The sequence below is a fragment of the Neolamprologus multifasciatus genome, chromosome 4 (genome assembly GCF_963576455.1).
Source record: "Neolamprologus multifasciatus chromosome 4, fNeoMul1.2, whole genome shotgun sequence".
NCBI classification, from domain to species: Eukaryota; Metazoa; Chordata; class Actinopteri; order Cichliformes; family Cichlidae; genus Neolamprologus; species Neolamprologus multifasciatus.
In genome coordinates this window covers 26,857,360-26,882,926 of record NC_140442.1, presented here as the reverse complement: position 1 = coordinate 26,882,926, position 25,567 = coordinate 26,857,360, and the positions used below count along the sequence as shown (strand labels likewise).

At 37.4% G+C, this 25,567-nt stretch overlaps 1 protein-coding gene and 1 long non-coding RNA gene across 2 annotated transcripts in view; both read right to left on the bottom strand.

Moving 5' to 3' along the window:
* The window catches only part of LOC146520668 (uncharacterized), a 489,613-nt gene that overhangs the window by 379,381 nt on the left and 84,665 nt on the right, over positions 1-25,567 (bottom strand). The gene's annotated exons all lie outside the window — the stretch shown is intronic.
* Positions 10,080-14,073, bottom strand: hoxb13a (homeobox B13a). Its single transcript, XM_085156368.1, has 2 exons — positions 12,526-14,073; positions 10,080-11,349 (listed from the first exon to the last, which is right to left on the bottom strand). The coding sequence occupies exons 1-2, from the start codon at positions 13,229-13,231 to the stop codon at positions 11,102-11,104; spliced, it is 954 nt and encodes a 317-aa protein (XP_085012494.1). The 5' UTR covers positions 13,232-14,073; the 3' UTR covers positions 10,080-11,101.

The window sequence follows — 25,567 nt, the reverse complement described above, 5'->3', positions numbered from 1 at the left end:
GGACATTCGTTTAAAATGAAAAAAAGAACAGTGGCAGTATAATTACGTATTAGTAAGTGAATATCAGGCCCTTGTAGACCAAAATTGAGTATTTTGGTCTAGACAACCCAAAATGTGATGTTCACATATTTGGGCACCAGGTCCTAGGAGGTTAATCAGAAATTGGGTGATCCTGGTCACTCAGAAATTTAGGTGTTATTTTTGACAAAGCTTTTTTCCCAGAAATATAACTTAAAACAGACAGTAAGAACTAGCTTCTTTCATTTGAGGAACAGCTCAAAACTTCAATCAATGGTGTCAGCAAGTGAACTTGAGATGATAATTCATGCTTTTGTCTCTACGAGACTGGACTATTGTAATTGTCTATTTACGTGTCAAGAAAGCGCTGAATAGTTTCCAGGTTGTCCAAAACTCTGCAGCGAGACTATTGGCTCTCTGAAACAGAGGAACTCATAACCCCTGTTTTAAAGTTGCTGCACTTTTTAAATTTTATTTGTAACTTTTAGAGCATAGGTGTCAAACTCTGGCCCGCGGGCGCCATACCAAATTATTATTAGAGCTGGCCTACTGGTATTATACAGCTAATATATATATTGTTTAGTATTAAGCTTTACTTGTCCCATATTCAGTTTTTCAGCAAAACTTGTTTCAGTCCATAAGAAGAGATTCATTCTTAAATCTGGAGGAAGATTTTTTTTTTCAATAAATATTAATGTTAGCCCACGACCTTGTTCCAGTTTTGAATTTTGGCCCACTGTGTATTTGAGTTTGACACCCCTGTTTTAGAGCATTATATGGAGAAGTATTGTTGATATGATTCACATATAACTATATATATATATATACCTCTTCTCGTAGCCTGATGTTATAGAATCAAAACCTTTTAGTGGCCTCTCACACCTGCTTCAAAACTATTGCACCCAGACTGTGGAATGCACTGAACTCTGTGAAGACTTAAATGACTTAAAGGGCTTTAATGCTTTGATGATGCATTTATGATTGTATTATTTTCTGGGGTTTTTTGTGGCATTTGTCTGCGAAATCTGCTGTATAAATAAACTTTTATTTACTTACATGTTGATGTTATTTTAAAAAGTGACCTGCAGTGTAAATGCCATGTCACAGTATCAGGTTGCATTGTCTCTTGCCACTTGTAGAGCCCTCAATTATATGGGTGGGAACAGAATTTGTGTAGGCATCAGTTCACTGTAGAAAATAATTTCGCAAGCTGTTGATCTGTTAATAACGATTATCAATCTCATCTTGAATGTATTTCTTGGCCTATAATATGACTATTTTGCATTACCTCTGTGCCATTTTTATTGACTCTGAGCATTTTTATAATCATCAGTCACTGATGTTTACATTGTTTTCAGCTGCATAATGTTTTGTCAGGGTTTATCATGCAGTGCAGTGCATTACAAAGTTCCAAGATACAAAGCATGACTGCGACTTAAAAAATAATCTTTAGAGTACACACACAAAACTGACAGAATAAGTTCCAAGACCCAATGAAGTAGATCTATTGGATATCAGAGGTGATTTCAGGTGTGAGCTGAAAGAGTTTTTGGTTTTCTGGGGAGCCAGTGGAAAGTGGGCAGCAGGATTTCGTCACTGGTTGAACAAAGAGTTGAAGGTTTACAAACTTGGTGATCTAGAGGATGACGAATATAGAATGAGCATACTTGAAGCAATAGCTATCTAAGAAGATAAATAACATTGTTTTTGAAATATGTATCATTTGTCAAAGTATTAGAATTAAAACATCTCTTATATCAATATTTACAAAAAGAGATTTGTTGGTTCATCAGTTTTCCAGTATATTCTGTAAATGATGTTAATTGCTGTCTTTCACTCAGAACTGTGATTTTTATTATAAGTAAAATATTTAACATGTCTACTGAAAATGAATTTCTAGAAACCAATACAAAGTTCCCCTACACAAAATTAATATTATTTTATGTCGATCTATATACATATATATTTAATTTTCTTACACAATGGATACGTTTTTATATATATATATATCCTATTTGTAATGTCTTCCCTTACCTTTGCATGTTATACATAATTATTCTGGTATCAAACATAGAGTGGTCTACTGAAGAGGAATGCCAAAATGTCATTGCGACAGTGTTAATGAATAAACTAAATGATTTTGTATTGATTCATATTTTGAATGTTACCTTATTAAGAATATACTAAAAGTAATAATTGTACAAGAGAAATAAATGTAATTGCCTTGTTTATTATATGCCAATAATTTCCACTGAGTTTACTGTTTATCAACTTTAGAAATATGCAGCTGATGAAATAAATGGAGGTTAAATAAAGCTGTTTTTTTATTCCTGCTCCTCTGAATTCCAGGAAACTCAAGGGTCTCTTTCCGTGTTTTTCAAACCAGGCTGGCATTCACCATCCCACACACAAAGGCTTTGTTGGAGGCCTGTCCGGCTGTATAGTGTGTTTATAGTCATTTCCTTTTCTTCCTGAGCTGTTAAAATTCACACATACTCAGACACACACGCATACACACATAGTTACATGCATGCACACACACACACACACACACGCACACACACAGTAGTAGTAGTGTTATTTCTTTACATCTCAATTCAAAGTTAGTTTGATTTCATATATTCTCCATTTTAGAGCTTCAACAATTTTACCATTTTACATCCAATATCTGTGCTACCTAGTCCAGTGTGTATTTTTTTAACTGTATTTTTTTAACAGATCTTGAACTTGAAACAGATCAGAGATTGAAAAATTATATTTAGTCTGCATGAAGTTGAATTATTTCGAAGATGCAGACCATCTCCAATTTTATATGAAAGCATTTGGTTTAAAAAAAGAGTTGCTGAATTCAGTCCACCCCCCCCCCCCCTCCACTGCTGCCACCACCTCCCCCAGGCCATTCCGTACTAGACAAGGGCCAGACTGCCAACAGTTTACAAGCTGTCTGTCTGTCTCAAGTTCAACTTCACCATTCAACCTGGAGAACAAAAAATCAGTCTGCAATGCACACAGAGAAGGATGGCTAGAGATTGTGTGTGTGTGTGTGTGTGTGTGTGTGTGTGTGTGTGTGTGTGTGTGTGTGTGTGTGTGTGTGTGTGTGTGTGTGTGTGCATCTGCAGTCTGTTAAACATGAATTTGAGACGGAAAAAAAAGAGCTACAGTCCTACATTCCTGATGTAAAGCACAAAGTATACCCTGGAGAAGGTGTGTGTGTGTAGTGAATTGACACTTTGTTTTATGCCTCTAAATCATAATTTGTACTTAGTATAATTTATTGACTTTAGAATAACTGAATTTTATTGAGTATTGATTAGGTTTAGTTGTGTAATTTGTAAAGCTTAGGGGTGATAAATAATAGTTTAATTTTAAAATTTAATACTGTTTTCCAGGCTTTATGCAGCCTTACTCATAACTCAGCTAAAGTATTTTATCATACTTTTTAGAATAAATGCATTATCAATTTAAGTTAAGTTCTTTGATTTAAATTATTCAATTATAGAATTTAATTCTGATTTTCTTTTTTTGTTTTTTGTTTATTTATGCTAAATAAAACATGACATTGCATACCTCTGTACACAGGCAAACTACAAAGTAAAGGCAAGTTTCCTGAGGTCACAGGTATAGTGTGATACTATCTAGCTCGCTGATCTCTTATATTAATCTTTAAACATGTTTGTGGTTGTACAAGTCAATCTTTTTAAAGCTGTCTTCCATGTATAAATTTATTTGCACACATAATGCATCTGATAATGAAATCATTGTGACCCCCCTTAAGTATAATATTTAATTTCACTTCACACCACTGTCAATCCCAGCTGTGGATAAATGTGTATAGGCAGCTTTCTTTTGAACATCTTTCTTTTCTTTTTTATGCCATTTCTTTTTTTGTTGTTGTTGTTTTAAGTCTAGTCAATTTAGTCTCTAAAAAAATGGTTGGTTGGATCCAATGTTGAATTTTGACTAATTTAACAAATATTAAAATTCCTCTGCAAAATATTAGCTGTGCACTGATATATAAACATATAAATGCCAGTGATGCATGATAACCCTGAAAATTCCACAGTGAAAATGATCCACTCCTTTGAGTGCATAATATCTTTATTGAAACCCTTCCTGAATAAAAGTACTGAATAATAATCTATAAAATGCACTTAATCATTAATAAAATAAATAAAGTAAATTTGAATGTTCTTTCTGATTCTTTCATATGTGTGTGTTACTGTATTCATTTTTAAATTGAAGATCACTTTACTTATATTTCAGATGTTTTATGTTTTATTGATTATATATTTTTTATTTATTTATTTACCCTTGGTGTTTTTTGCTCTTAATTTTGTGACATTTTCAACAGATATTGTCCAGTTCTTAAAGAGTTACATAAAACTATAGTCTTGAGTCCTGCATTTTTTATATTTTACTAGGAACATGGGGAATAGGTACAGTAATTTGTGGAAACATATGACAACATGACTCCTAACAAAGCTTTCTTGTAATATCTGTAATATCTTTATCTTTAATATCTTGTATATCTAGCTCGGCATTCCAGCTCTTCTTTGGATACTGATTGCCTTTTATTCCATTCTCTTTCATGATGACCCCACACTGATTTAATAATTATGAGGTCAGGACTCTGGGTAGGAGTGTCCATTGTGTGTTTTTCAATCCAACGCAGTTTGTAATGCTGTTTCTCTTCCTTAAAATGTCTTCTTGACAGCAATGGTTTCTGAGCTACATTGCCTTCCATGCCAAGATATGCCAACTATTCAGCTATACTCCTTGAAATAACCCACGGTGAAAAAAATGACTGCTGAATTGTGTTATCATTATCATTTTTATAGATTCAGCTAAAGAAATGGGGGTGGAGATGATTATTTTTGTGGCAGGTTGCTAGTAACCAAGTGTATAGATTTTTAGTGCTTGTCTGTTATGTGTTTAAACAACACTGGTTCCATCCTTCAGTTAGGTACCTTTTTATTTCTTCAGTGATTATTAAATGAGTGTTAAGTGGCTTAACAAACAAACAAAAAATAAAAATTCCTCTGACAATGGCCAGGTGCAAGGAGTGACCTGAAAAGTAAGTGAAAATATAGCAATTATCGTAAGACCTTCAAAAAACTATGGCTCAAGTACAGTCTTAAAAATGACACGTTTTGCTCCTAGTAAGGAAAATATAAAGAAATAAGGGGTGACTCTAGACCGGGGGTCTCAAACTCGTGGCCCGGGAGCCACTTGAGGCCCATGTCACCCGTACTTGCATATCGATGTGAAGAAATACAATGCAATTTTGCCCTTGAAGTTACTTTTTTTGCTTGGGAGGATTTGTTTGTTGTTGAGTGCAATGTTAAAATAAGTTATTTAAAAAGCAAAAAATGATTTAATATGAAGGCAATATGAGAAGAGAGTACAAACATCTGGACGGATTGGCTGTGTTAGTTCAGTGAGACAGTTATTTGTAAAGAAAACAATTTTCACTGGCTGTCGAAAACTAATATATACACTTATGTCTGCATTTTTATTTTGTTAAATACGAACAAAATGATAGCAGAAGTGCTGCCACGTGTCTGGTCAGAAAGAGAGTACCAATGTATTTATTTGGAATGAAAGGCTTCAGTTAGTTAAGAGTGAGGGAAAAAATTGTATTCACAACTGAAGTTAAACTAAGTTAAACTTAGTTAAAAAAAAAAAATTTAAAAAAGGAATATTTTCAGAAATATTTGCAGGTGTTTTCTTGTTTGTTTGCTTGTTTTGTACTAGTTGAACACTAAAGTGGCCCTCCAATGAGATTGCAGTACCAGCAGTGGCCCACAGCTCATTTAAGTTTGAGACCCCTGCCCTAGACTTTTGCATAGTACTACATTAAATGCTACATGCCTTTTTTACTAAAGAAAAAAAGGCATGCTCAGTGAAAGACATTTAAAATGCATGTGTGGATTAAAGGGATTTTCTATAGTTATGTGTGAATAAAGTGATAGCATGGTCAAGCTCAAAGGCTTGCTCTTTCATCTCCTCCTCCTCGCTGGTATGCAAAATAAAGGGGAGAAGTAACTTTGTGAGCTTCAGATCTTCCATCAATTTTGTTGATTTTAAAGAAGGAAAGAGATGGAGCAGTAAAGAAAGTCAACAGACCAGCAGAACACACTGCTATTTGTGAAGTTCAGTGTTAATTTTTAATGGTAACACACATGGGGCGATTGTGGCTCAAGAGTTGGCAGTTCGTCTTGTAATCGGAAGGTTGCTAGTTCTTGGTCGTTGTGTCCTTGGGCAAGACCCTTCACCCGTTGCCTACTGGTGGTGATCAAAGGGCCCGGTGGGGTCAGTGTCCGGCAGCCTCGCCTCTGTCAGTGCACCCCAGGGGAGCTGTGGCTACAATGTAGCTTGCCATCACCAGTGTGTGAATGTGTGGATGACTGAATGTAATGTAAAGCGCTTTGGGGTCCTTAGGGACTAAGTAAAGCGCTATACAAATACAGGCCATTTACCATTTACATGCATGCGCCTCATTTTGAATTATAAAGTATCAGCAGTTGCTGTCCAGTTCATTCTAATTAATACATTGTATGCTTTAATGTGCACTTGACCCTGGAGTTTCACTTCAGTTCTGCCAAATCGCCCTGGCAAAGCAAATAAAGTTGTATTTAATATTGTATTTCAATTTTTAACACTGTATTCTAAGCCACATATTTAAGCCTGTATATATTACTGTAAAAATCTTCCTGCACACAGAAATCTCACATTTCATCTTTGATTGTATCTGAAGCATATGTATACATATTCTATTTGTTTGATACAATTAACTGACTTCAAGCGAAGTATCGAATGAAAGAGAACAAAGAACTTTTAGAAGCAGGTCTGTTGAAGCAATTAACTTCAATTTGACACGAACACAAAAAGTGCATGTATTTAACACCAGTCAAGTTTTACAGAAGCATTTTCCTTTATAGTTTTACTTAAACTATTATATTTCTGCTGTCACCCCATGGAATTTATAGTCAGCACTCATTGAGTGGACTTGGACCTTCTTTAAAAAGTCTACAGTGTCACTTCCATGAAATGTGCAGATGAAATGCTCAGTGCAATGAAAACCATTTTCTGGTGGACTGAAATGTTCTCATTTAAAAGACATTGCCCAATGAAGCAAAAAAATAAAAAATAAAATAAAAATTACGGCCATGAAAAAGAAGCCATCAATATGATTTTGTGTAAATTATTTCTGGGGATTTATGGTAGAGATTTGGATATAGACCAAAACTGTTTTAAGACAAGAAATTCTGAAAAGTGTTTTAATTCAATAACAATTCCTGAATTTTAAAAATTTCTCTTACAATAAAATTGATTTTCTTTGCTGCATTTCAGGTTTGTTTGACCTTTTTACATGAATAACTGCAGAAAAAAAAGACAACCTGCACTGGTGGTCAAAACCACTTGGATTGGACCCCATGGCGATCAAGAAGGCACTCCTTGATAGTCATTTGAATTTTGGGCCACGAGGGTGACCAAATGTCCCTCAGAATGTGGCACAGCGTTTTTGTTCCCAGTGCCCCTGTCCCAAATCTTGAGGCACTGTGACTAGTTCTAAAGGACATTTAGAACTAGCACTTATTAGTCTGTTTTTTACCCACATCTATGTACATGAAAGGAAAACTTTTTGTTATAGTCTGAAGAAGGTTAGCCAGTCTAATGCCCTACTCCTAGCAGATAAGATAAGATGAGGCTTGATTATTCAAGACCTTGTATGTGAGGAGCAGGATTTTGAATTAAATTCTGGATTTAACAGGGAGCCAATGAAGGGAGGCCAATACAGGAGAAATATGCTCTCTCTTTCTAGTCCCTGTCAGTACTCTTGCTGCAGCAAATGTTTAATATGATGGAAACTATCACAAACAAAAATGGAACAGCAGTATGTTCTGAGAAATCAATTTTTCGTCTTTTTTGCCAATGTTATTTTTCATTTTCACTTTGGGGGGAAATGTTGTGTGAAATCACATAGTATATGTCTCAAGGTCTGGCTGTGTGGCAGGCAGGATGGGACCCAAATGCAGGACTCACAACCCGAAAGAGTGAACTAAGGGAGGCAGCTTTATTTTGGGTGTACAAAAACTCAAATACTAAATACAAGAAAACTAAACCAAAAGCTAGACACTAGAAACAAGGATAAAACTTGTAAACTGAGAAACTAGAATTAAGCATTGCAAGGCTCATAGAGGAACATGCAGCTATAGCAGTAGCATGAAACAACAATGGACAGAGGAGAACACGGGGCTTAAATACACAAGAGAGTAATGAGGGAATGGGAAACAGGAGGGAAATACAGCTAGTGCTAATCTGACATAACAAGACGAGGAGAAAGCAAAACTGAATACATTGAACACAGGAAGAGGAACTATCAAAATAAAAAAGAGAAACACACCAACCGAAGACACACGTTTAACACAGTGACTGGGGAGACATAGGGAACATAGAGACAAAGTTGACTATACATGAAACGTGGGACACAGGAAAAGCACAGACATGTGACAAGGGAACAGGGACTAAACACAGATAAATACTACCATCACTAAGAACTTAAGAAATAAAGATAACCAAAACCAGAAATAACAAAAGTCAAAGAATATAAAATCAGAATCTGAAACATAAATATTGGGTCACAGACCCAGTACTGTAACAATATGTGTGTCATAACTGGATAAAGTTTGCAAAGTTTACAAAAGCAATTGACCGTAATTAAACAATATTGGCCTGAGCATATACCAACTATTGATTGAGATCATATGGACAAACCAAATTGTTGGAAATATGATATGTTTGGCCTGTACAAGCTAAATGATAATCCTGTATCAGCCACAATTTATTGTATTTTTATTTTTAGTTTAGATATCAAAATTTCAGAGTAACTCTCAGCATTGTTCACCTGTCCCACGTTGTCCCACATAAACACTGTGTTTGCCCCACATTTTATTTGTTAGAATCTGGACAGCCTATGTGAATATTAAACCATTGTTTTGGACACACAAAACTGCGTCAAAAAATGTTTCAAAGATCTTCAGTTATAGCACCCTCTTAAATCCGTCGCTACATCCTCTCCCTATAAACACTTTCAAATTTATTTGAGGATAGCCCACATTGTGTGCGTTTCCAAACAAATTACCTTTAAGTGAAAGTGGTTATCAAGCTACTCAACACATTCTGCTTCTATAAAGCCTACTAACCACAATCTGTGTGTCTGGTAAAGAATTGATAAGATCCGAGACAAGTTCCGGTCTGCCCCAGTTCTTAATAATAATAATAATAATAATAATAGTTTATTCATTAATTTCGGTTATGTTTGAGCATTAAAGTAAATGTTTAGAACTCGGTTTATCGCCCATAAAACACAGTCAAAGGATTTGTTAAATTCAAAAAACGTTGCTCATGGTTTTCAGATTGAGGACTCAGATTTCAGCGTTGCGCAAGAAGTTCACATAAGAAATCTTTTGACTTCACCAGTGCTGAACATTTATGAAATGGAGTGGCATTTATCGATTGCCAAAGTCGCATACTTTGTCTCGCATACTTTGTCTTGCATCCACACAATCAGACTATGTAAATTAAAACAGATCCCAGTCGCCAGAAAGCACACTAATGTTAAAGGGCTGGACATCGCATTGAAACCATAGCGAGTAAAAACTGTGGTGAGCTCATGTGTAGCTGTAATCTGTGGTGCATGGCAGTGGCCCGTATATATTGTGTGTATTGTTAGTGATGTCCCTCAAACACCCCGCTATTATAAAATATTCATGGAAGACTTGATACAAGCCTGTCTGGTCACATGATTTTCAAGGTCACCCACCCTCATGTTTGTGTTTGAGAGCTACATACAATGCAGGCTAAATAAAATTGTATACATACGCACAGACAATTCTGTTTTGTTCTACAGGAGCTTCTAGGATTATCTTCACGGAACATCAATTATTATTATTATTATTATTATTATTATTATTATTATTATTACACATCACGCTCAAGGTCAAGGTCTTTTTGTCGCCCCCCCCCCCCCCACCCTCCTTATTCTCTCTGTCTGTCTATCTCTCTCTCTCTGTCTCAAACGCACGCACAGTGCAGCCTAAAAGAACTTGCAGAAAGCGCAAAGAAAATAACACGATTTGAAGTCTCTACTCTGTTTTGTTCTGGAATTATTATTATTATTATTATACGGATTATTCACGAAATATTGAACTGATATGAATTGCTAAGTTAACTTTATTTAAAATTAAAATACTGTTCACGTTAGTTCTCTTTAATGTTAATGTTATGGATAGAATGTTCAAAAAGGGAAGAAATTAACAAGAGTTTTTTTTAGCATTTTTTAAATAATATTTTTATAAATACTTTTTAACAAGTAGATATATTAAAACACATTTCCAATGTCTATGATAATGATAACTACACTTTTTTTTTTTTTTCTTCTCCCATACGCGGTTCTGTCACAGGCATGGAAAACCAGAATGCTTGCCATTCCATGAGACAGGCTTCCACCACAGGGAGCGTTCCTCCAGAGGCAGACTTGGTAAGTGAATTTGGTCTCTCGTGAACAGTTTTAATCAACAAGCGCAAAATGGATTCCTCTGCTGTTTGTCTAATTTCGGATATCAGTTTTCAATGTTAAATATGTTTGTTTGCCTCCTCAAGGCATAGAAAATTATTTTAAAAACATAACACCTTTATTGGGATGGGACAAAATTTATTAAGTGTTACACTGTGATTTGGTTACTGTTTTACATGCGATATAAACAGTATGGAGAGCATAGTAGTTATGCTATAGGCTACTTGGCACGGACAACACTAACAGTGAAAGACACACACTAGACAGATATATTATCAAAGCAGTCAGGAAAGTTCTGTAATTACAGAATGCCTCTCAGCAGGTTTGTCGGACAGCTTTGGTGAAGTATTCTTATCTGTCCGTGCTCCTAAATTTGTTGAATCACACATATTCACACACAGCCGCAGTCTGTGAGAGGTCCCACTTCTAGTTTCTTTACTTTTTTCCATTCACTGTTAATTATCTCAACTGTTACGAATTGTCCAAAGAGCAGTGACCTGCATGCTATGGAGTACTGCTCTTCACTTTGGCCACGAATTTTTTCTCCTTCACCCTCCTGTTCTGGAACCAGATGGTAATCTGTCGCTCTGACAGGTTGGTCACGGCCGAAATCTTTCTCCTCTTTTCCTTTGTGATGAACTTGTTGGCTGCGTACTCTTTCTCTAGCTCTTTGAGCTGGACCTTGGTGTAAGGTATCCGCTTCTTCCTGCCTCGGCGGAAAGACAAGCTGTCGTTCTGGTGCGCCACCACATCTGTCAAAGAGAAAAAGCCAGTCTGAAGGTGATGGCTGCACACACCATGATACATTTTCACGCTCTACACTCCACGATTGTTGTAATAGTGTAAGTGCCGATAATATATTTGTCGAGCACAATTTAGCATCTTTAAGGAAGTGAACGGGAACTTTATGTTTGGATCGGACTGGATACAATCCTGCGAGGCAGACGGGAAACGAATATCTGCTGTCTGGGTTAAGTTCAAATTGACCTACAAAAAATGGCGTCTTTAAACACAGCGCACGTATCTATTCTACTCCACACAGACTGTCACAAGGACAGCATTTTGTGTCTTCTCTTGACTTTGTGTTTACGGTGTTTTTAGTTTAATTCTACATTTGTGCGATGTGTGTGTTAAATAAAGAGAGAAGTGGAGTGGGCGTTAGGTTTTTTTTCCTTTTAACTCACACATTACAGTCCTGTTCACTGTGAATATTGGGCCAAGAGGATTAATTATTTCCATCATTATTATTGAATTAATTACAATGTTAATAATGAAAGTTAATTTTCCTGTTTATTTAATTTATTTATTCATTCATTTATTTTAGCAGTGGCAGCAGAGTATCATGTCTCTCATCATAATAACCATTATGATAACCATTAAATTAACTGGAAGGCCCCAGCAATAAAATGATTATCTCACTTGGTTAATAAACAATATTGAACGAAACACCAAAATGTTTTTCACTCTGCACCAAGAGATGGCAATGCAAGGCTCATTTCTAAGTTAGAGTCTGCAACATGTTGGTATCTTCACAATATCAAGGATCCAATCAACATGACGTTAATTTTCACTTGTACGTGACGCCCTAAACTAGATGGGGATTCAAGGGAAGTGATTAACCTCATCCATCACAAACCTCAAGCACATTATTGCTTTGCTTTTGCAAAGAAACTCGATGCATTAACCGCCCAATTTTAGTCCAAATTTATGAAGACGATAATTAACTATTGGAGCAAGTTAATCATCCGAGATGTTTTTTTTTTTTTTGTTTTAACAAATGTCAATCCTTTAATTTCTTAATTGTTATTAAATGTAATTTTTATTAAATAAATATGGTCAGTTGCGTCATAGTTACAAAAAATCTGTTAGAGTTCTGTTTAACTGTTTTAGAAATCGTTATTATGAACCCTGAAAGCAGCAGTACTCACCAGCCAGAGCGGACTTCCAGAGGTGGCCGGCCTGTCCCTGATCTTTGGAGCAGTACATCTGTCCTCCCCAGGCGTTGGTCAGAGCCCAGGGCTGGTAGCTGTCCATGGGCAGCAGGGTGTCATGGCGCGGTTCCCCGGTGCCGAGCGTTTGGACCACCGACACATCCAGGTAGCTGGCCATCGACTGGTATGGGCTGGCATAGCCATGGTAAAAGGCGAACTCCTTGGCCCGGTGGTTCGGATATTCGTCTGAGCTCACTGTTGTGTCCATGTACTGTGAGCTGAGAGCGGCTCCGGCCGCTTGTGTACAGGACTTAAGAGGAGCCCGACCCATCCTGCATGGGTAGTAGCCGTTACCAAAGTAGCTGTAGGGTAATGCGGTTGCGGCCGACGAGCTCTGGTGCGGCACAGCCGCACATTGCTTCCCCGAAGAGGCAGCGGTCTCACCGGAGCCTGAAGCGGACACATCCACTGTGGAATACCCACCTGAAGAGTGCACCAAGCTGGACGGGTGGCCTCCCAGAGCAGCGGCGGCCGCCGAATGTGCCATGATGTTGCGGCACTGGCTTGCTGCAGTGGCAGCGGCAAAGTTGCCGCTGCCTATGAGCCCCTCCATGTTCTTGTTCAACTCGTCCACGTTGTTGTCATACACAAACATTACCGTTTCCACTGGCCAGCGAGGGTTGAGTACTAAAGAGGCTGTCATATGCCCACCCTTCCCCGTTTTGGCCTTCGTGTGCCTCAGACTCCGTCCGTTCCTGGCGCTAAGCTGCTACATTTGCTGAATGAGGCTGATCACTGGCGCTCACTACACATACATACACACACACACACACACACACACACACACACACACACACACAAATACAAACACACACACACACACAAACGAAGCTCAAGAAATGTACTTGTACAGCACTATCATAGCACGGTATGCTGCTTTGTTGGAGTGACGGCGTGTCATTCGGTAGCAAAGACTCCCACTAACTCCCAAAGACTCCCGGATCTCCACTTACATCCCAGCCGCAGCCTTGACGCAACAAGCCCCCTGGACCAAGAGAAGTAAGGGGAGCATAACTATTGGATGAGACAGGGTGATCACGTGATGGAACAAGCGCAAAAAGAAGAGTAGAAGAGACTAGTTGAGGACTGTCAGTGAGAGGTGGGGAAAAAGCATTTTATGAGTTTCCAGCTGTGATATGAGAAGGGAATGAGCAGATTCGCTTTAGCTTACTGTAGTTTGGTTTACTTTAGTTTGTCTCTGCAGCTGCGTTTGCGTCAGACTCAAGTCTGTGATATGATGTTCTCTGGTCGATACTAAGAGTGACATTACCTTAGTCTGCCTAAAAACAGAAAGAAAGAAAGACAATGAAAATGAATCACTCGATCAACTTCTTTTGTGTTGTGCGTAAAAGTGTGTGGTGCAAATGGACTCGCCAATATCTGAAATGGACTCGCCAATATCTGAACTGACCGTTTAGATAATCACTTTTTCAATAACTATACTCTCCATTCTACACTGGCAGCACGCACACCTGAACCACAAGAAACAAAAATGTAAAGGTACATAACTGATTTGAAACGTATACACTTTCAGAGAAACTGAAATTTTGTTGTGTAAATGTTATTTATTTATTCAATATTTATTCTTCCTTTAATATGGAACTCCAGATGCTCAGTTTTATACAGATGTGGACACATTTAAAATCGGTGCTTTTCAAATGCATGAAAAACGTATTATTGATTTATCATTACCGTGAATGTTTTCAAGCCTTCAAAAACAAAGTTTGGCTATTAAAATAAGTGCACCCACTGGAACATTTCCCCACCTAGTGAAAAACCAGGTTTTAGTTTAACTCGCCCTCAATCGTTATGACTAGAGTAAACGTTAAGGGGATTTATGGAAGGGTTTTGGAGTTCTTAAAACTTGAGAAAAACGGCTTTGGTTGAAAGTGTCTCAGAAAGGTTTCCGCGGCACTCAAGGGCCGTTATATTAAGAAACAATTTCACTACGAGGAAGTTATTGTTCTCATTTTTTATAGGAGACGGGAACTTAGTCTGCGCTTGGTTTGAAATTAATACTTCTGATGCTCCTCTATACTGTAATTGAAATTACTGTAATTATTTTATTTTGAATCACTCCATGTGCCGTATACATGAAGGCCAAATAAGCCGTAAGTGAGAAATTAGTGAATTTCCTAAAGATTATTAATGAACATGAAAACATGGAAAAGAAATGGTTGGTCAATGAAATACTGCAGACAGGAACCATTATTTTGCTTCAATACATGTTTTATCTCTGGCCTGCAATGAACCTATAGGACTACTTCTTCTGCAAATAATTTAAAAGGAAACTTAAAGATTAAGCATTTTTTCAGTTTTTTATTCATACTAGAATAATTTTGTTCAAGTTTATTATCTACAGAAAACAGATCTAAAGAGAAATATGGTGGGTAAAATAAACTCCTTACATATTACCATGAGCTCTTAACCCGAAGCTTCCAGCCTAAAAGCGTAGGGCCACTCATTTGAGTTCACTGGATTTTCGTCATTTTCACCAGGGAGTCCGCCATTAGGCGCATATAGGGTGGGGAAGTTCACTTTTACGTGTGCCGCAGAATTAATCCGAACACATTAATATCAGATCTTGTTTTCAGTAACATTACAGTGACAGACTTTAGGATCACGTGTGAAGCCAACAGCCTGTACAATGTAAAGAATGCGGAAGTTTACTTCTCACCAAGCTACATAAAGAGGAAATACGTGTCCAGATCAAGTCTTTGTTTGAGAATGTGGTCATAGAACAGTGGCTGGATCCGTACAGTATAAAGAAATAAGCCGTTACAATCGACTTTAAATAAATAAAACATAATAATCTGTGCAATAATTTAAATGTTCTGAAATGTATTAGAATTCAAAATTAGCAACACAAGCTGAATGTAAAACTTGCATCTAAAATATATCCTTACACATGTAACCATCACGGTGTTTATTCCAGCTCACTATCTGGTGAACTCGAATAAACACTATTATATTTAATATTTATATAGCGCTTGTATACTAAAAGTGAGCACTTGAAGCGTTTTTCTTACTAAAGGTCTCAATCAAGCATTCACACAAGTGCTTTTTTCTATGCATGAACACTTTAAACTAATGTTCATACACTCGGATGGCTGCAACTTGCTCACAGACACTTCTACATGCAGGTTGGGGAAACCAGTAGACGACCGGCTAAACCTCCTGTCCTATCCTCACTTGCCGTCACAATATGACTATACTATCACAATATCAAAACAAGGAAGAAAAAATTCGTTTTAATTCTATATTTTTGTTGTAATATCTTTAATTGTTATTGACTGTTATATAAACATTTCACTGTGCAATATTTCTGTGTATGTGACAAATACAATCTTAAATATTGAAGCTGCCAATGAATAAATAAATAAATAAATACATAATTTTTTTAAATATTGCCATCAGTTATATTCATATGCAACATTTATTTTCCTTGTGTTGTTTTAAAGCAAATGAAAAAGTCTGAAAATACAAGCGAATGGGGCGCCAGTATGATAAATTTACACAGTTAACATTAAGTCCATGATTAGCATAATATCTATAATTGTTATTTTGAAATATCACCAATATAGTCCGTAAACATTATTGATAGGATATTTTTAAATTTCTATTCCTAAATAATTTAAAAAAAATTTTTTTTTTATCAAAATGAGGAAAAATATTAGTTTGGCGTTTATTTTACTTATTTCCAATTTATTCTGACGAGGAATCAGTAGATTGCGAGGTTGAGGGTGTATTTTTAAATTAAAATAATATTTTGTATTTTGCCCAACAAAGTAGAAAGCTTAAAAATGCTTCAGTACACATAGTCCTTTATAAATGATAGGAAATAAACAGCTCAGTGATGACGTAAATGCAGATGAATCACCTGCTCAAATCGACGCTATTGCTTTGAATAGCTGAACTCTTCTGTTCAGAAATATTCAAACTTTGCAGCATGGCCTATTGCAGACAAGACTTCACAAATAAACCACCCAGACAGTACGACTCTAACCCACAGTGTGGTCTGCTGTTGGTGGGGGTGTCAGATGTCAGACCGCCCCCGAAGGTCAAGGTCAAGTTTAACGCGAAAGGCGGGGGGGGGGGGGCGGTTACAGCCAGAAAGACAGACATATTGTAATGAGTTCAACTTCAAGTTCAAGACCACCGCACACCTTGAAACTCACTCTCTCTGTCTGCGTGTGCTTGTGTGTCACCATGGTTGTGTTCAAAATTGCTTCGATGATGCCACGCACGGATGAGGCCCAATGTTACCACTATAACCGGTATCGAGTTAAATCAGCAGACTGCAATTCACTCAAAATGAATCGTGAATAAAAATAAAACCATTCTCAATAACATAGAAGTCAACAGATTCACAGGGAGACTGAAAAGCCGTTTCTGAAAATAATAATAATAATAATAATATTTTCCCTTTCAAATACACAGCGCTATGAGGATAGTACACTTTATTTCAAGCCTGAATCGTCCTCTGGTCTTCGTCAGGGCATTTTGTCATGTATGTATTTTCGCTTTTTAATCAAAATACAGTCTATAGACAAATAAAGCTAATACATCATTTATTTTTAGAAAAAGAAAATGTTGTGTCGTATTCATTGATACATTTCATTAGTTTACTAGGCTAACCCCATTTCTCTGGGCTACTGTGAAATTACTAAAACATTCCCAGTCTCATTTTCCCCATATTTCTGCAATCCATGAATCGAAATCAGTGGTATAGGTTATAAAATGTCATACAGTAAGTGAGAGATGAAATTTAACGGCTAAAGCAAGCATAAACTGATATATTTTATTTTAAGAAATTTACACGGTAGGTACGTGGGATGTTCTACCGCCTGAACTACAGGAGTGGTTCCTGCCACAAGGGTGGCTGGCACCCAAAAGGTAGAACATGTCAGTTATTACTCGGAAGATTTGTGGTTTGATTCCTGGCTGCTTCAGTCTGCATAACTTAGAAACAAACCCCAAGTTGCTCTCCGCTGTATCAATCCATCAGAATGGGTTAATTGAACACGATTTGAGCGCTCAGGTAGAGCAGGAAAGCGCTATAAGAAGCAGGGCATATAAATATTGAAAAACGTAACATCAAAAGAAAATAGAGCCGACTATGCGTTCCCCAGAAACGTTACAAACTGTACGTGTCAAATTATATCTGCGTCGACTTAATCATGTTTTAATGTCTTGATTTCATTTGGTGATAGTTATAGGTTAATTACAACCGATTAGTTTGCGCAAAACAGAATTAAATAAATACACAACTAAATGTCATGTTTTTACCCTCATAAAGGCCAGTGGAACGGTTTCACAGGTCTTCTAGCATTTACTTTTAGAAATCCTGCGAATGTAAAAATATCGTATATGCTATATCAGTTATTTCATTTGATGACTTAGTACAATAGACGTAGATTAAACGTATAAAATCACCCTGCCTAATAGAAAATAATACATTTATACAGGGGTTTAGGGTTGCAGGACTATAATATAATATAATATATTAAGCTGGGAAAAATGGTATTACAACATTCGACACATTTTAGAATGTTAAGATGAGAACAAAACTGGTTTCATACAGTATTATGTACTTCTCCCTCTGGCTTTCTGTGTAATAAATTGTGAAAAAGACGGTTGCGCAGATCGATCCTGGGTCTTTTACGTGGTCTTGTGTTTATTCTCCATCTTGAGCAAACTCTTGAAGGTTATCATTGCATTGCAGTTTTGCTTCAGTTTAAAGAACTGGATCCATTGTAATTTCACGGTGCATCCAGGCTCGATGCAAATGCAGTAAACAAGGAACATTTGCAGCCTGACAATATGGATTGAAGTATGAAAAACGCGCCGGTTTCATAGCAAAATACCACTTCCGGCTTTCTTTTAGGTTACCTGATCCCAAAAAAGAAAAAGAAAAAAAGTCTGAGCTGTCACCTGATTGACATGACCTGTCCAAAGTTCAAATTTATTCCAAAGGTGCCGTGGCTGAAAGTAATTCGTTATCCATAGACTTTTTCTTTAACTTCATTAGACTTAATGTCACTCATCTAAATTTAATTCAGCAATTTACATCCGATAAAAAGCCGTAAGAGCTTCAGTAGAATAATGGCAGCAAAGTTGCCAGGCAGTGGCTGTAATCTTTACACTAAATTCCAATAATATTATTTACATTTATACCTCTAGTTTTATAAAGATATATTTAGAAAATATATGCTGTATAGTCAATATATCGAACTAATTACTTACTATGATATAAGTTATTAATTAAAGTATATACAATAGTGTAGAGGAACTAGGTCAAGCATAATGCTGTAGTATCTACAATTAATCATATGAATGTGTGAATATATTATATTTGTAGGAAGTGTATAAAATACCATGCAATCAACATATTGATTGTATGTAGCTTATTTAAACATTCCTGAGTTTAGCTGCACCAGTCAGCAGTGTTTCAAATAAGCTACCTTTTTTATAATCTTCATGTTTAATTCAGCAGTAAAACATATTAAATCATTAGGGTATTCAGTATTGATATAAAATCCTCAAACTTTATTTCAAATATGACTTTTACATTCACACACAAACATTAAAATACACTATGGAATAGCATTGTTAAATAAACAGTGTAAAGGTAATTTTGTACACACTTTGAAAACCTCCATTCACAAAATGGACAACTTGGTTCTCTAAAGAGCAATATACAATCTTGAAAAAAATATAGTAAGTTAAAATTATAAATTAAGCTACATAGTAGAATAAAGTTTTCAACACCCTATTAACTGCAGTCATGATATGTATTAACTCAAAAAATAATCTGATTTGAGCCAGTTTAACTCACTGTATGCCACAGGTCTAGATCTATGGAGTCCAAGCTGTGGCCCTCTTCCCCTGCTCCCCCCACCCCCCCCCCCCCCTTTCCTGTCTGTCTTTAGACATCTAATACAAAATTAAAGACTAAAAATGCCCCCAAATAAAAAAAAAAAGCAGGACCTGAGAGATGGCCCTTCAGCTGATCCATCTACTGTTCATTGAAGCATCAACAGAAATGGTCTTAGTGGAAGGTTGGCTGTCAAGAAGCCATTATTAAGGAAAGGAAACAGAGTGAAAGGGGTGAGGTGTGAGAAATTACACAAGAAATGGACTAAAAATCAGTGCCAGCAGGTCTGATAGAGTGATTAATGTAAATTTGACATTTTTTATCAAATTATCAGGATGTACACAGGAAGCGCTTTATGAAGCGCCTTGAGGCGACTTTTGTTGTGATTTGGCGCTATATAAATAAAATTGAATTGAATTGAATTGAATTGAAGTCAGGGGAGAGGTACATCAGTGAGTGGCCACAGGAATCTGAAAGGGTTGTTTTCACACCTGCGGTGTTGAACTTCTTTAGACTCTGGTCTGGTTTGTTTCCACCCTGGCTGCAGTTCACTTGAGCAGATGTAAGCATAGTAATCAAACTTGGGTGCCAACCAAAAACTGCTTTGGAGGAGGTGGTATAATGAACTGTAGTGTGGTTAATTTCAATTCAATTTTATTTATACAGGGCCATATCACAACAGCAGTCACCTTAAGGCATTTCTTGTAATCCGGACTGCACAAAAATATTTACAGAGAGAAACCCAACAATCATATGAGCCCCTATGAGCAAGCACTTTGGTGACAGTAGGAAAGAAAAAAAATTCTTTTAACAGGAAGAAACCTCCGGCAGAACCAGGCTCAGGGAGGGGTGGCCATCTGATGTGACAGGCTGGGGTGATTGGAGGAAGAAAGAACAAAAGGCATACTGCGAAAGAGAGCCAGAGATTAATAACAAGTAATGATTCATTGCATTCATTCTCTGTCTCTCTTCCACAGCATGTCTTTATCCTGTCTTCCTTCTCTCACCCCAACCGGTCGCAGCAGATGGCCGCCCCTCCCTGAGCCTGGTTCTGCCGGAGGTTTCTTCCTGTTAAAAGGGAGTTTTTCCTTCCCACTGTCGCCAAAGTGCTTGCTCATAGGGGGTCATATGATTGTTGGGCTTTTCTCTGTATCTATGAAGCGCCTTGAGGCGACATTTGTTGTGATTTGGCGCTATATAAATAAAATTGAATTGAATTGAATTGAATAGAGAGGTCTATTAACACATAGTGAGTGAGAAAGGTGACTGGAGAAGAAATACTCTATGCATCATCCCCCAGCAGCCTATTGCAGCATAACAAAGGGAGGATTTAGGGTCACCTGATCCAGTTATATACTTTAGCAAAAGGGAAAGTTTTAAGCCTAATCTTAAAAGTAGAGATAGTGTCTGTCTCCTGAATCTAATTTGAAAGCTGGTTCCATAGCAGACGGGCCTAAAAGCTGAAGTGTCTGACTCTCATTCTATTTTTAAATACTCCAGGAACAACAAGTAATCCTGCAGTGGGAGAACGAAGTGCTCTAATGGAGTGATATGCAGAGTTGTGGACTGGAGTCACATGACTTGGACTCGAGTCAGGCTCGAGTCATTAATTTTATGACTTTAGACTTGACTTGAAAAAATGTTCTAAGACTTGTGACTTTACTTGGACTTTTACACCAATGACTTGGGACTTAAATTGGATATGAACCTGTTTACTTGAAAAGACTCGATATTTTACCCCAAATATAAAATTTAAAACATATATTATATAAAAAGTGCGTACCATTAATTCATTTAATTCATTCTTACCACACTCCGCATGTATGTGTGCAATGGCTGTAGCAGTAATTCTTAACAGGGATCTGAAATATTGCTTATTAGAACTGTGACTTTGACTGTCTGAAAACTATGAGGATTTAAGTGTTAGTAGAAACAATTAAAGTCAAATGCAATTCATTAATGGCTATAATGGAATTTATTATATCAGTTTGCTTAACTCTAGCAGATTTGTGCTGGGCAGTACAGTATGGCTATTTACAGCAGAAAGCCATCACAAATGCATTATTAAGTGACTTGATTATTGGTTGCAACCTGCCCCTGTTTATTGTGGAAAACAAACGTTTTCGGCACTTTCTGACAGTAATAGTTTCTGACAAAAACAGTAGTTTCTGACAGCAAATACAGCCCGGTATGAACAATTTTTGATGAACAGTTACATCAAAAATGATGATGATGGTGATCATCTTGATGACCCAGAGCTCTGGCACGACTTAACCTTGGAAGATCAGGAAACAGTAGGTGCTGCGATGGCAACAAAACAGCACCTGCAGTGTTTTGCGCACACACTTCAGCTGGTGGCGAGAGATGGGTTGTCAGAGACCAAAGTGGCATCTCCCCTTCAAAGATGTGTTTGAAGCTGAATTTTTTTAAACAGAAAGTGATCCCTGCTGCTGTAATCACAAGACGGAATTCAACACTGAGGCAAGTAAGAGCAGTTCTGCAGTGTTAACATCTAAAGTTGTTCTTAAATGCCTGGGCACAAGGAGAGTGGAACCTGTTGAAGGAGATGGTGGACATTTTGAAGCCTTTTGGAAACGCAACAGATTTGACATTACATGAGAAAATAGACACGATCAGTGCCGTTGTTCCATCCGTGCTGTCCATCAATCACCACCTTGAGAAACTGAAGCCTCAAGTTTGTTTCCTGAATGGTCTGGTCAGGAGTCCCAAGCATCTTTGAACAAAAGATTTCTTGGAATTTTTCTTGGAATTACCTGGGCATTTAGTATATCTATATCTATATCTATATCTATATCTATATCTATATCTATGTATTAGTGCTGTTATGTGCGGTTATGACGTTAACACCATAAGGTAAACCTACGTTAGCGAGTTAGCGCGGATTGCGTGGGGCTGGACAGTATCAACACGTTAGCGCAGTTAGCTCGTTAACGCATTAGCGCCGTGCAGCCCCACGTACAGGGCGATCCGTACCCGGGGATTAATGGCGTTAACATAATTTTAGCACTAATATAGCTATACAGAGATTAAACAATAATACTAGTACAAATAAAATAAAATGAGTAAATAATTAATTAATCAATTAAATAATTAGTTAGTTAATTAATATATTAATTAAGGAATTAATTAATATAATTAATACAATAATAAAAAGAAATCTACTAAAGCCCACATATAGCACTCCTGAGGATCGGAAAGATTTTCTTCCTAAAGATTTTTGTATATACAATGAAAACGTCGGCCCAAAAAGTAAAGCAAAGCAAAGTGATAACCAAGCATAACCAGAGCATATGGTTATGCTATGTAATCTGCTGGTAGGTTCTTACACCGAGGGCAAGAAGGGTCTGCATCAGAATACATGTCTGTAAGCTCTTAAGACCAAATTGAGGATCCAGGTATACCTCTAAGAATGGCCTCCCATGATTCATCACCAGTTGCTGAACCTATGTCCCCTTCCCACCACCTTTTGTTTTGCTCAAGAGATCATGTCATTAATTATCATTATCGTGTCATTACTTAACCCATACAGGGTGGGAATTAGTCTGTTCTTTGGTGGTGACAGTGATCAAATATTGTCTGTCACTATCTGGTAAATTTGGAAAGGAAGGAAAATCTCCAGATATCTGAAGAAATTTGAGTTTGAAAAATTAAAGGTCACTTAGTTAAAACAATGGGAAAACATTTTCCCTTAAAAACAGGTTAAACAAAAATTTAATGCCTTTTGTGTGCCATAATTGATAATAGGAATCCAAAATATGGTTTACCAACGATGCATACACACGATGTCCCTTTAAGATCAATTGTCTGTATGATCAACACGATCACCTATAACATCTCAAAGTTTCTGGCTTCGAACTTTTAACCATCTGGTAGGCAGCTCTAAACACCACATCCAGAAAACCTTGGATTTTGTTGAGAAGATGAGAGATTTCATTATGGAAGTAGATGAAACAATGGTCTTGTGCGATGTTGCATCTCTCTTCACTTGCGTTCCAGTCACTGAAGCAGTGGAGGTAGTTCATAAGAGATTACAGGATGACCCCAACTTCAGCAACAGACCCACTCTCGACACTGACCAAGTGTGTTTTCTTTTGGAATAAAACACCTATTTCACATACAAGTGTCAGTACTACATGCAGAAAGATGCGTGTTCAAGTCACTGGTTCAGGTATGTGGACGACACCTGAGTGAAAATCAAATCAAGCGAAAACCCTTAGTGATCTCGTATGTGTCAGGAGAATTGGAACACTTGAGGTGCATTTTTTCTAAACACTGCGCCTCTCCAAAACACACTGCACAAAATTTGGTCCACCCCAAGGATCGGGTACCCCAACACAAACAGAGTAATATAGTGTATGATTTTAAGTGCTGGGAGGATTGCCATGATTCATACATCGGGGAAACAAAACGACCTCTGGCTATGCAGATGGTACAACACAGAAGAGCTAACTCGTCAGGCCCGAACTACAAAGTCTATTTAAACCTACAGACCAGTGACCACTCTGAGGTGGAGGTGTGGTCCCTGGCTCAGCTGCTGCAGGGAAAGGTGGTGCAGCAAGCTCAAGGGGCAGTTCCAGGGAGGTTGGACAGGTGTGTGGTGTTTTGTTAATGAGCTCGCTCTCTTCCTTTATGATTTAGTAAAACTGGAGCGGTGTGTGGGAGAGGAGTGTCGGAGTGCAGCTGGAAAGCTGCATGAGTGGGTGCTGAGCCAAAAGTCGAGAGAAAAACTGTCAGTTGTGTCTCACTACAATAAAAGAGAAAATAAGCACAGACAGCGTGTCCACCTTTTGCACACACTCTTTCAATGATGATTATGTACACATCCTGGACAGGGAAGAACATTGGTTTGAGCGTGGTGTCACGGAGGCAATTTACACAAAAAAGGAAAGACCACCTCTGAATCAAGGAGGGGGGCCTAAGTTTACATCTTTCCCCATCTTACAATGCTGTGATTGTAACCATTCCCCAACGCTCTGTGAATAGTATTCATGGTCCCTGATCAGTGGTCTTTGATCAATGGGTTTTCATCAGTTTGTTGATCAATGGTTAGTACAGTTTGCATGTTAATGATAAAGAAACTGACCTCACAGCCCATTGTTCATTCAGTGAGCTAGTTTCAGTTATTGTGCAAATGTACTGTTTATAATGTACTGTTTATTAGTCTGAAGAAGTCACTTGGATGAGTGATGAAATATTTCTCCAAATGAAACGCTATATCCAGATGAACAGAATCAACCTTTTGGGATTTACTTACCTGGATGACTGAGCATGCATCAAGACACGACCATTTTAATTATATTGAGCCTTCCAGCAACAGACAAAGGAAGGTCTTTCCATCTGTCAAAATCGGAATTACATTTCTTTAAAAGGAGAGTAAAATTTTTGTTAAAGTGTTTGCAATTTACGTGTCACTTCCACTCCGAGATATTTGAAAAAAAGATATTTGGCCAGAGGCTCTATAACAACTGCAAAGAGGAGTGGGGACAACGGGCATCCCTGGCATGTCCCTCCACCAACTGCCACCTGGTTGGAATAAAGTAACTTTATCCATGAAATTAAACCAACCCCAAAGCCAAACTTATGGAGTGTAGCAAATAAAACTTCCCACTTGGTCAAAAGCTTTCTCTGCCTCAAGAGATAAGATGATTTCAGTGCTTGGATGGGTGACTCCAGCCCACAATTTGACTACATTTTTGTCACTCAGAGCAGATTGGCAGGCATGAAATACAATCAAGGTTTTTGAGTCAAGAAGGATGATATATTTTAGCATGTTATTTCACAAGTCACTAGCTTATCAGTGTGCAGTGTCCTCACTGTCCCTTGTCACTTATCCAGCAAAACCAGGTTAAGAAGAGGTAGTGATCCATCACAACTTGTTTTGGGTGAGAGGAGGAAGACAATACAAAAAATACACACTGCAATTGAACCATATGGTAATAATAACTAATGATTAAATGCAAAGTGGTGTATAAATACATAGTGAGTAAAAAAAGTGAGTGAAGAAGAATCAGTGCATCATGGGAAGCTGCCACCACCCTAGGTCCTTTATAGCATAAATAAACAAGGTTTTTAGGATCACCT

Excerpts from the sequence above, each read along its gene's own strand:
- hoxb13a (XM_085156368.1), bottom strand. The coding sequence starts at position 13,231 with ATGACAGCCTCTTTAGTACTCAACCCTCGCTGGCCAGTGGAAACGGTA. Across the intron at positions 11,350-12,525 it reads CTGGAAGTCCGCTCTGGCTG|ATGTGGTGGCGCACCAGAAC; the intron begins GTGAGTACTGCT and ends TCTCTTTGACAG.